This window comes from Lissotriton vulgaris, chromosome 6 (assembly GCF_964263255.1).
Source record: "Lissotriton vulgaris chromosome 6, aLisVul1.2, whole genome shotgun sequence".
Taxonomy (NCBI): domain Eukaryota; kingdom Metazoa; phylum Chordata; class Amphibia; order Caudata; family Salamandridae; genus Lissotriton; species Lissotriton vulgaris.
In genome coordinates this window covers 540,292,911-540,305,575 of record NC_141694.1, presented here as the reverse complement: position 1 = coordinate 540,305,575, position 12,665 = coordinate 540,292,911, and the positions used below count along the sequence as shown (strand labels likewise).

The window sequence follows — 12,665 nt, the reverse complement described above, 5'->3', positions numbered from 1 at the left end:
CAGTTAGTGACTGCACCTTCCTGCAAGGGGATATCTGGGGGGTTCATAAGACCCCCTATCTCCCCTCAAGAGGGCTGCTCTCAGGGGGCGCACTCACAGTGAGTGCACCCGCTGAGAGCTTTTATGCGCCTGCGTCTGTAATATGGTACAGAGGCCAAGGAATTCACTAATTTGCATAGGGCACGCCCATATGCAAATGAAGACACACCTTCTTGAGATTGCGCTGACGCTACATGTGCGCCAGCGCTATCTGCATTACGGAAGGGGCCTCACGAGCGGCTGCACCCCCTTCTGTAATACAGAAGATGCCTGTGGCGAACAAAGAGGGCGCAAAAGCCTGTTGCACCCCAAGGGCACTTATTGCATTACATCCCCAGGTGTCTTGTTATTGAACACTAGATTGCATTGTGTTTATTTGTGGTCTAATCGGGCCTGGTCTTGGTAAAAATCTAATAACATTTGTAGAGGGGGAAAAAAAGTGCTACTGGAATTTTGTGCGTCATTTGCAAGTAGGAAAACATAGATCTGCTACATTGCTAATCGCAGAAACATTTCCACTTGCAAGCATTCCAGCGAATCTGTGATAGAGGGAGGTTTCCAAAGTTCCTCTGGAATTCTTCCTGAATTGTTGCAAAGACCGAAAATTCCACTAATCCTAGGAGTAAGACTAGGAATTAAAATGCTGCCATTCCAGGCAGGACGCCTCTAAAGGGTGCTGCAAAGCACAGAATCCTGTTAATGGAGGCATGCAACCAAGTATACTTCGACACTTAAAGGCTGAGAAAGTCACGGATACGTTGCTGTTTTAATCGACATGAAAGAATGAAAACCGCACAGGGACATCGAGCTCATTTTCAGTCGGTTTGTTTCCGATCTAGTAGCACACAGACCCCCTGTCAACTTCAATACGTAAAATAAGCCTTGCCATACTTCAACCAATATGTACACCGCTGATCATTATTGTTAGCGAGGTAAAGTCAATCCACAAAATATGAAAAAAGAGAGCTAAACAAAAATAAAAGAAACAATCACCTTTGTAGTAGGCCTGGGTTTCAGTCCTAGGAACGAAAACACGGTGTTGCTCTCCTTGGACTCGAAAAAAGATTCATAATCCTAAAAAAAAAAACAAGAAAAAAACATAACATGAGTCAGTTTACCACCATCACAGAGCTTAGTTTTTTTTTAATTTCCAAGGCCTTGTCAAGGAGAAAATAAATACAGAATCTGCTCATCATTTCTTTGACATTTCCGCAAGAGCAGATTTGATCTGAAACTAATCTAAAAAGGAACAAAGCTCAATTATTGGCACCATGCTTGGCTTCTGTATTACATTACAAGATCTAATTTCTGGTATGTATATGCTGGAAATTGGACAAGTACACTAATGAAAACCATCTGATGACAATATTACTGACAGCACCGGAAAGCCTGGTTTAATCATAAGAAATGCTTTAAACCCCTTACACGAAGTCAAAGCTAAAACACCTAAGAAGGGGCTGGAAGGGTTACTGTACATACACTGCAATCCATGCTTAGTACAGGGAGAGCAACGGCGCAGGCAAGGCAGGTCGCAAACTGTTATTTGGATGTTCACTTAGCCTAGGCAATTATTGCCTGAATCACAGGTCTCTTAATCCGCAACATGGCACCAGTCTCCGGCTGCACAGCAGGAGCAAGAGGTTCATGTGCTCCTGGAACCGGATGGGTTTATGGATTTACTTCTGCATGGGTTGACCTATAAGAGGGGATGGTCCAAGCCGAACCCTCATTGAATTTTAGATTATTCATGCTACGAGTCAAGCGCAAGATTACTCATCTGTGTTTATGGATAAACGTGGGTTCCAGTGTGCTGAGCAAGGGGGCATACAATCGCTCTGCGCAATGTTCGGCGTAGAGCATGGTTGAACCCAGTCTAGAATGCCCTCAGTGCTGCTGAAAGAAAACTATGGGAAAGAATGGTCCCCATGGTAACAATACAAAAGAAGAGGAGGTTTTCCTTGATTTAAATATTCCTTTGTATTAATTTTGTATTGATGTTTGATGATTTATGATGTGATTAAGAGAAAAAAAATCGATGAGGTACAATAACTGCACCCCAACTTCAGTGTTACAATTATAAGTAGTATCATCACTTGTAGACACTGCCCATGCACTTCATTTAAATTACCATGGGTCTTGTGCCATTTGTCAATTGACTTGTATTATATTTATGAAATGGATGTCTGTCAGACAAGGTTTATTTGACAATACCGTACTGAGATGTGTATTGCATGCCTGCACGGATAGGAGTAGTACGGATTGTAAAGGGAACTTTCAGCCGGCCATAAGATTGTACATTTTGAGTTGTGTGTGTGTGACTGGATGAAAACTCGTATGCAAATATACATTATTTTAAATGTGTAGTTTAACACACAGCCTCCAACACTGATTACTTCTTTCTTTGAGCAAAGATTACTTTCCTCTCATACCGTCAGCATGCTCATTAATAATCTTCATTGGATCCCTAAAGATAACGCACTGAGTTGTGATGAAAAAAGCCTTAAACAACGACCGTCCTGGATTTCTTTGAACCTTCTAGGTCATACAATCTCACATAACCAATCAGAGATTAGGGGGGGGGGGGGGGGGGGAGTAGGGCAAAACTATAATCACCATCGTCCAAGTTTTGATTCCAGACAATCTTTCCTCTTTAGGTTCGGACTCTGGTTGGCTGTTTAAAGTCAAAACGTGTTAAAGACTACCAATCAAATGGCAACCAACCTCCACCCTTGTTTGACTGTCTGAATCTGCCAATAATTCTGACCATTTTTTAGAGATCCTTAACCCTATGCCTAGTAATTACCAACCACAAGCCACTGACCAATGTATAGCCTTCTTAGGATGTACCTCTCATACCCAGTCCACTTCTACAATAATAGATGACAGTGCAAATGATGGACGCACCCTCAATGCCCAGAATTAACAGCCACGGAGGCATCCAACTCGATTTTATCTAAAGCCTTGATTAATCAGTTTTGATAAAAGACAAACAATTTTACTCAAGGACATTTCGGGAGGACTAAAAGTAATTTCAGAAAATTGAACCAAAGCGACCCCAATCATCAACTATTTATAACTTTCACATTCAATATCACTGACCTGCTTAAACTACTTTCTTCTAAAATTGTATATCACTCTGGAGTCACAAAAAAGCTTGTAATATACCACAACCCGATCACCATCCGCATTCAAACCCTTTCCAGTCCTATCCTTTGAACAGGCAGACAGTAACCGATTAACGCAAACAGCTACTTCACAATCACTAAATTCCAATTAAGTACAAAGAGAATAACTTCCAACAAGCCGAGCCACTTATCAGTCCTATTCTAATATGAGCTCTTCCTCCATTTACACTAGGGAAGGTTTCTTCAAATTCATACCACAGGGATACTAAATTGGTTCCGCTACCTGATAAAACAGAGGATGGGTTTCAACATCATTAGTAAAAGGAGCCAAAAATAATAAAGAAATTAAACAAAAAACTCAACTTGTGGAAAAAGGTAGGGCTAGGACCTTTCTCAAGATTTGCCCGGCGCTAACCGCCTTTGTACCATTCAAGTTTACCAAGCAATGAGGCAGGCGCCGGAGACCAGAAGGCAGGAAACAGAAGTTTTATTCCGACGGAGCAGAACACATCAGATCAGACAACAAGGTATCGTCTCGAGGTGCTCTAACAGCCTCTCGGAGGCCTGGCCTCTTATACACTGGTTTATGGCATGTGACCTTTCTTTATTACAATCAGAACTTTGTAAAGCAAGGAAAAGACATCCCCGTAATCCTTGTGTCAATCCCACCCCCATATACCTTCACAATAGAGGTCCTCAACCTGCTGATAAGAGGAGGGGGTCATCACGCAGCTGAGTGTTCTGTCGAGTCTTGGGATGTGTGCGCCTGATCATATCACAGGGGGTGGGGAGGCCTGGATCAATAGAGGGTCCTTTGAGGGAGAGCGACCGCATACAATAAGGGGCAGTAAATGATATCTCCCGGCTTAGGCGATGGCCTCGGACCTGTGTGGACAGTCGGACACGGGGTGAGGGGCCATCAATGGAGTGGTATTCATGCTGCGTGGACAATCCAGTGCAGAGGGAAGGTTTATCAACAGAGGGGCATTCATGGGAGGAGAGGAGGTGTTGGTCAGGCGCTGGCGTGACTCCCAAGGACAGGGTCATGCAGAAGGGTCATGCTCATGAGGGGGAGGGAGGGGGAGCCAGGGTGCGCGGAGGATGCTTGCTGGGTCAGAGGGGCACGCTGGTGATCGATCGTGGACAGGGAGACCATGATATCTAAAATGGCTGCCGTACACGTAGTACATAGGTGACCTAAAATGGCTGCCGTGCACGTAGTACATAGGTGACAAGCTGGCGCAGACGATGTTCAGATCGCAAACTAAAATTCCACAGTCCTCCCTTTTAACATGTCTCGCCAACTTGTCAGTTTGGATTTATCCCCATAAGACCACGTATTTCTACTTCATAGAGGGGGCTCATGTGCTCCTTTCGGAAGTCCAAAGTCTTTGGGCACATACAGTTAGAAACAAGGCCGCACAAAGGTGGCAGACATTGGATACCTAAGCAACACCCACATAATATCACAACAGGTATCAGCACGAAGGAAAACAATTTCCAACCCCAATTCTTCAAAGTGTCCCAAAACCAGCTCCCGAGCGACCATCCTTCTTGTTCTTGGTGAACCTCCGAGGAAAGTCTGTGGAGGTGCTCAATGGCTTTGTAGACTGAAGGCGAGTTATCTGGCACGTAGGTGCAGCAGCTAGATCCGATGATGCGGCATGCTCCTCCTCGGTCGGCTAGGACCACATCCAGGGCAAGACGATTTTGAAGGGTCACAAGGCGGACCGCCTGAAGTTCCGCAGTGTTGTTGGCGAGGATGCCAGCCGTGATGTTGATCGTTGTTTCTACTGCCTGGGTCAGGTGTCGGATAGCGCGGCTGTTTGCCATTGGGCCCCACAGGGGAACAAGTCCCTTTGCTGCATCAAGGAACTGTGCTCCGGTGGAGTCGGCTTGTCCAATGTCATCTGCACGCCTCTGCCGGTGGTGGTTGGCAGGGGCTACATATGTGGGTGGAAGAACGAAGGCAATGTAACAGGCGCCTTTCCAACCTCTCGGGAGCCAGGTGTAAGCTTTGGTGCCGCACACAAAGTACATATTCGGAGAAGCAACAAAGGAAGGGGGGTCAGCTGAGTCCAATGTTCTGGTGATTCGGCAGGCACTGTGACCCACCAGCTGCGTTCCATGGCCTTCGAGACACACGAGACCTGTGACATTGACAACAGACAGGGCCACAGTCAGAGTAGCGGTAGTTTGTTTTTGCAGATGAGAGAAGGTGGTCCTGGCTGGATTGTGGAGCACCTGTACTTCGACTCGTTCTTTGGCAGGAATGTCTTTAAGGAAGGTGGCGCCTGCGAGCGCAGGACACAGGGCAGCAGGGGTCTTTCCGGTTCTGTTCAGCCAGAACCCAGAGTAGAAGTGCGACACTGTCCGGCTGGAGGTGGCGTTGTCCTTGTGGCTCTCTTGCATGAGGATCAACCAGGCGAGGCAGGAGCCGTGAACTGAGAAAGGAGAAGGGATGAAGGGGATGGAGTGTCCTGTGGCATGCGGGAGCAACCCGCAGATCCAGCAGTTCGTAGCATTTGCAGCAAGGTTGTGTTGGTGCAACAGTTGCACGAAGGAATTGTTCCAGAATTCCCTGCGCCTTTCTCGGAGCTGAGGCGACAGAGAGATTAGGTGATGCTCTTTCAGGGGTGTTGGTTGTGCAGTAGGTAGCAATGCCTCATGAGCCGGTGTGCTTTCCTCCAGAATCCAGAAGGAGGTCATGAGGAGGAGGCAGATCTGGAAGACAATGAAGAGTGCGATTGTCTTTGATTTGTGCAAGTTGTCAGTCTTTGGATTTCTATACTGGGTATTTCCTGTTGCTTCCATCATCTTCTTATCTGGCGCTTCCATCACCTTCTTATCTGGCGCTTCCATCACCTTCAAGGGGCTCGGTAGTGGGCAGAACCACAGACTTCGTTTAGCTTCTCTCCCGGTAACCCTTGATTGTGTTTAGGTCACCGTTATGAGATTCAACTTAGTCCGTGGCCTACTTAGCCGAAACTCCCTCCTTTCGACGCAGGAAATACCCTTCTCTGGATGGCACAGTGGGATCAGAGAATTTTGCAAGTTCGAGTGCCTCAGTATCGGGATAACAGTCCAGTATCGGTCGGTCTTTGCTCAGGAGCTCTTCTTGGGTGCTGACGTTTTCTGTCGTGGCCAGGTTTGCAGAGACCTTCCGGCAATGATGTGCGTGCAGCCAGTGCTTCTTCCCCTCCACTCGAAGTGCCGTTCGGGTGGTAATCAGCACTTGCCAGGGGCCCGTCCACCGCGGTTCCAGACTCTTGGTCCGCTGGAAATTTCGTATCAACACGAAATCTCCCGGTTGGATGTCATGGCCGGGGCCCCTGGAAGCATCGGGGATGGCCTGCTGCACCTGTTGATGAATGACAGACAACGTTTTAGTTAACTTGCACAAATAATCAGATAGTAGGACGTCTGGGACGTCATGAATGGAGGTCGGTTTGGGAGCAGTCCAGAGATTCATTGGTCGCCCAAACACGACCTCGTAGGGGGTCAAATGGTGCTTGGTGGGAGTGGAGCGCATCGATAACAAGGCCAGTGGGAGGGCATCCGGCCAGTTAAGTCCAGTGGTGGCCACTATTTTTGACAATTTCAGCTTCAGTGTGGCATTATGGCGTTCCACTAGACCGGCGGATTGGGGGTGGAAGACCGCATGAAACCTTTGCTTCACCCCCAACCCCTTTAGGATTAGTTGGATAACCTCAGCTATGAAGTGGGGGCCATTGTCGCTCCATAAAATTCGACAAAGGCCATAGCGAGGGAAGAATTCCTTCAGTAGTACTTTGGCAGTAGTCATGGCAGTGTTGTCACGGGTTGGATAGGCCTCTACCCATTTGCTGAAGGCACATACAATGACTAGTACATACTTCAGGTTTTGGCATCTCTCTAGTTGGATGTAGTCCATCTGAAGGACCTCAAAGGGGTGATTGGGGGTCCCAAACCCTCCCCGGGGTACCACAGTTCCTTTCCCGGGGTTGTGTTGCAGACAGATGAGGCACTGCTGAACTAGGCGTCTGGCGGAGTCAGGGATTTTGTCGTTGTGCCAGACTTTGGAAATGAGTTCGATCATGGGTGCAGATCCTATGTGTGCGGGGGAATGTGCCATAGTCAGTATGGGGATCAGATATGAGTCGGGCAGCAACCATTTGTTTGCATCCTTCGTTCGCCAGCAGCCCTCCTCATCCTTTAAACCCACCCTTGCCCACTTAGTCAGCTCGTGAGGGGTGCTGGCCGACTGTATGTCTCTGATCATTACCCTTGTGTCACTCCATTTTTCTGCTTGTGACCTGGTCACATACATGCGTGTTACCGTCCTATTCTCAGCTGTGGTTCGTGCAGTGATGTCGGCCAATGCATTCCCTTGTCCGACTAAGTCTGTCACCCTTTTGTGTGCCTGACATTTGATCACCGCTAATCGTTTGGGGAGGAGAACTGCTTCAATCAGAGCGGAGACTAGATCTCCGTGGAGGATCGGGGTGCCGTGGGACGTCAGGAATCCCCTCTCCCTCCACAGGAGTCCAAAATGGTGGACCACTCCGAAGGCATACTGGCTGTCCGTATATACGTTCGCGGTGGTCCCTGCGGCTATGATGCATGCTCGGGTGAGGGCTATCAGCTCTGCTGCCTGGGCAGATCGTTGTGTGATGCAGGCTGTCTCAACTACTGTTCGGGCTGTCGTTACTGCATAGGCAGCTGAAGTGGTGCCATCTGGGAGTTTGATGCATGAGCCGTCTACCCATAGCTCTCCATCGGGGTCAGGAAAAGCAGTGTCTCGGAGGTCAACCCTACTCCTAGTTTGTTCGTCCGTGAGGGTCACACAGTCGTGGATGGGAGGAATGTCGGGGTCATTTTCAGGCAGGGGTAACAATGTGGCAGGATTCAAAGTCGTGCATCTCTTTAGTGTGATGTGGGGTGCAAGCAGAGTCAACTCGTACCCTGTCAGTCGTGCGCTAGTCAGGTGTTGGGTCTTTGTCTGGTTCAAAAGGGTGTCGACTGCATGGGGTACTAATACTGTGAGGGAGTTGGAAAGCACGATTCCCTCGCTCTGACGGATAGAGACAGCAGCGGCAGCTACTGCTCGAAGGCAGGCAGGCAAAGCTCTGGCTACAGGATCAAGAGTGGCGGAGAAGTAGGCACAAGGGCGCTGCTTAGGACCAATTGATTGAGTTAGGACAGACAATGCACATCCCTCCCTTTCGTGGGTGAAGAGGGAGAAGGGTTTGGAGTAATCCGGCGTTCCGAGGACGGGTGCTGAGCAGAGTGCATCCCGTAATTCCTTAAAGGAGGCTTGACACTCAGTGGTCCAAGGAAGCGGGGAGGGGACATCTTTGGTCAGCAGGGCAAGTAATGGTTTCACAATGAGGCTGTAATTAGGCAACCACTGTCTGCAAAAAGAGGTTAGGCCAACCAAAGAGCGGACCTGTTTTTGTGTTTTTGGGATGGGGGTGTCTAGGATGGTTTGGATTCGGTCGGGTGTAAGTTTCCTCCCTTCTTTGGACAGAAGATGGCCTAGGTAAGTCACTTGTGGCTGGCAGAACTGTAACTTCTTTTTGGAGACTATGTTATGTTATGTTAGTTACATTTTAATACGCACAGCTGCTCCAGCGAAGGAGCGTCCTGGCGCAGGGAAAGGTAAACACAACACAACACTAGGTCCAATAACAAAAGGCAAACAGTAAAAGCTAGAAAACAATTAAAACAGGAAGGTTTTCAGGGCCCTACGAAAAGACATTAGGTCATTCAAAAGGCGGATTTCCAAGGGGAGCGCATTCCAGAGGGTTGCGGCTTTCACGCGGAAAGAGCGACCCCCCATCCGACTAAGTCTGAAGCGGGGGACGACCACCAAGGACTGTCCAAGGGAACGTAGTGAGCGGGTAGGGACATAGGGAAAGATCAGTGTATTCAGTATTCCGGGTGCCAACTCTCTCAGAATTTTAAAAACCAGGCAGAGAGCCTTAAATTGGATACGCTTGCATATCGGTAGCCAGTGCAAGGACCGCAGGGTGTTAGAGGTAGGGCAGGTTCGAGGCAGACCAACCACCGCCCTAGCCGCCGCGTTCTGGACTCGTTGTAAACGGAGAATCTCGGCTTGGTTCGCTCCTAAAAGGAGAGAACTGGAGTAATCCAACCGCGAGATGATCATTGCTTGAACGACCAGCTGTCTAGTAGGAGCATCGAAGAATCGCAGCAGGGGTCTTAGCCCGCGAAGTACTCCAAAACAGCAGGCCGCCACTCTCTTTGTATGAGTCACAAAGCTTAGCGTGTGGTCAAGCCATACTCCGAGATTCCTGAGTTCCAGGACGGGGGCCGGCGCTGATCCCAGCTCTGGAGGCCACCATTCGTCCCCCCAGTGGTCCGCTTCCCTTCCAACGATCATCACCTCTGTTTTTGACGCGTTCAGCTGGAGACAGTTGTTGTTCATCCAGCTGGCCACCTCTCTCAGTCCACTTCGGAACCTGAGGGCATCCTGCTTGGCATCCCCGCTGATAGTAATTATGGCCATTTTCTGCAAGAAAGTGTAGGAGTTGGACGGTGGCTGTTGTTGCGAGCGGGGTGGTGTCGGCCGCCAAAAGGATATCATCGACATATTGGATCAACACCACTCCCTCTGGTAGCTGGAAGGCATCTAGCTGTCTTTTGAGGGCCTGGCTGTAAATGCTGGGGCTTTCAGTGTACCCCTGGGGAGCTCTACAAAATCGGTACGAGCGGGATTTTAAAGTGAAGCCGAAGAGATAACGGCTGTCTGGATGGATGGGGATAGAGAAAAACGCGTTCTTAAGGTCGATAACAGTGAAGGTGGTGGCGGTGGACGGGATGAGGGTCAGAATGGTGGTGATATCGGAGACTACAGGATATTGGGGTACAACCACTTTGTTAATCTCTCGCAAGTCGATGATGAAGCGGTACGCTTTCTCATCTCCTTCACCTTGCTTCTTAACAATAGGTAGGATTGGACTGTTGCAGACGTTGCTAACCACCTCTTCAACCACTCCTGCATCCACCAGAGATTGAATGATCGCTACCAATGCCTTCTCACCCTCTGGCGATATCCGATATTGCGGGAGTTTTGGGAGCATAGCGTCCTGTCGTACAGTTATTTGAATAGGATCAATCATCATTCGCCCCACATCAGAGTCATTTTTGGCCCACAGGTACAGAGGCAGGGTGTCAAGCAGGGACATGTCAGCGTCAGTTATGGGGCACATGTGTCGTGGGGGACGGGATCTGGGCATGTCTGGGTTGTCGTACAGGATGACTCGTATTCCATCTTGGGAACACCTAATGGTAGCTCGAAAATGTTTCAGTAAGTCAATGCCCATAATGGCGTCAGGGGAGTTGGAGGAGAGTAGAAATGTTGCGTCAGTGGTGTTGTTTTCTAGGTCAAAGGTAATAGGTACGGACAGGGGGTTAGTGGAGGGCGTTCCATCGAAACCTATCGACGTTATGTGTGAGCCAGACAAGGGTGCCCTTGGAATCAGTCGTTTTGATAACACACTACGTGTCGCCCCAGTGTCTACCAAGAATGGAGACTCTGTACCCAGGACCTTAGCGGTGACATAAGGACCTTGCTGGTCAACACAGAGCTCGACTGGATCCCTCCCTTGCCCCTGGCAGTCCTATGCAAAGTCGGGGGCATTTTCACCTTCGGACAGCTGATATTGGTTCTGTCGGGGACGGTCAAATGTGTTCAGTCTCCCTGATCTGTCATTGTTGGTGTCGTTGGGGTTCCCTCGTCCCTGCACTCTATTCCTCGGACCACCTGCCACATCCCTGGAATCCCTATTTCTATTCATTTCTAGCAGAACCGGACACTGGGATTTCCAATGGCCGAACCCTTTGCAGAAGGCGCATTGGTCATTGCTAATGTCTCTACGTCCAGTGTGAGGTGTTGGGGTGTGATCTTTAGAAGGTAGATCTCTGGGGGTGGTTGATTGGTAGTTCCCCCTTTGGTGTTCCCGTCCTACCGCTATACCCTGTATCTGGGCTATCATTACCCTTTCCTTTAAATCTTTCTTCTTTTTCTCGGACGCCCTATCATTCTCATTCTTTTGGTGTTCGTAATACTGAGCCATCTGAAGGATAGCTGCGGGTTTGGAGGCCCCCCAACTACTCTCACTCGTCTGCAGTTTTTGGGAGACTTCTTGTGTTAGGCCCTTTACATAATTTTGTACAAACAGGTGCTGTCCGGTTGCGGTGGTCATGTCTTGGCCACTGTAGTCGGAGAACACTGTCTCAAATCGGGAGAAGTATTCTGACACATCTTCCTGGGGTTTCTGTCGACAGGCCGTGACTATCGACCAGTCTACCTTTCTTTCCGGGACCAGTGTTTTTAACTTCTGAACTAATTTGTCTGGGAGTTCCAGTATGTCTTTTACTGGTTTCCTTCCAGGCTCTCTTTGTCCATCTAGTTTACCGAGTTGGTCCCAGGTATGTCCAAACAGATCCGTGTGGTCAGCCTTCCGGATTTGCTTCCACACGTCAGCTGGCAGGCATAACCCAAAGAACAAGTCAATGTCCGCTAAAGTCATTATTGTCGAACCCAAGGCTGTGCCTAATTCGGTATAAAATGCCGTCGGGTTCTTTCTTAAATCGGGCAGGGTTTGTTTGAAGGTTAGGATATCTTGTCGGTCCCATGGTTGGTAAACCCAATTGTACACAACCCTCCCTTTTGCATTTTCATTATTGACATCATCGCTTGTTCCCTGGCCCCGTGGCGGGATCCAGTAAGGGGCCGCTTCTCTGATAGGCATCATAGTATTGGCTACTTCTACCGAGGTTGCTTCAGGGACTGTAACCTTGGCTTCTGGTTTCTGTTCCGTAAGGTGGCGGAAGACCTCAAGCATCTGCATGAAGAGCTCCGTCGCCTCACGTTCGGTCCCATCTCCAACATCAATTTTCCTATACAGTGTTGTTAGTTTAGCAGGACCCTTACTTTGATACCTATCTTCATATGCGTTCAGGGTGTAGTAGCTGAATCGCAAGATGAAATGCCGTCTGTGGCTGTCGGCATGTGAATTATATACGCTCATTGCATAATCTTCGCTCTCCCTTCGTTCTACTAATGTCTTTGCTATTTTGTCGATCCCATCCCTTTCATCTTTGCTCAACCTATTTAGTCTGGCTGGTGATTGTTTGCTAGCCTCGGGATCGTCGGACGAAGTTGCTAATGTGGCTGGTGCGGAGGCCGTGAGGGCTGGCGCACTAGCGCTAGGGTCACTTTCACTCACACTCGGGGCTTGCAGGCTTTGTTGGCTGGGAGCATATGGAGGGGGCATGTAGATGATTGGGGGACCTAGTAGTAACTCATCGTTCGCCCGTTGTTTGGAGGGCAATTCAGGGTAGAGCGCAGAGGGGGTCCTAACAGGACATTGGCCTGTCGACCCTGATTCTTGGTTTTGCGTAGCTTCCTTTCTTTCTTTTATTTCCTCTTCTAGTTGTTTTGCGGCTAGGTGAGCTGCCTTTCGTAATTCTTTCCCTATTTTTACTTCTTCT

The 12,665-nt window shown here is 48.8% G+C and overlaps 1 protein-coding gene across 2 annotated transcripts in view; it reads right to left on the bottom strand.

Moving 5' to 3' along the window:
• Window positions 1-12,665, bottom strand: part of SH3BGRL2 (SH3 domain binding glutamate rich protein like 2) — a 200,557-nt gene that overhangs the window by 31,702 nt on the left and 156,190 nt on the right. For both annotated transcript variants that reach the window (XM_086926542.1, XM_086926543.1), the window contains exon 3: window positions 1,033-1,113. In XM_086926542.1, the coding sequence (XP_086782668.1) occupies window positions 1,033-1,113 (81 nt within the window). The remainder of the gene's footprint in view (window positions 1-1,032; window positions 1,114-12,665) is intronic.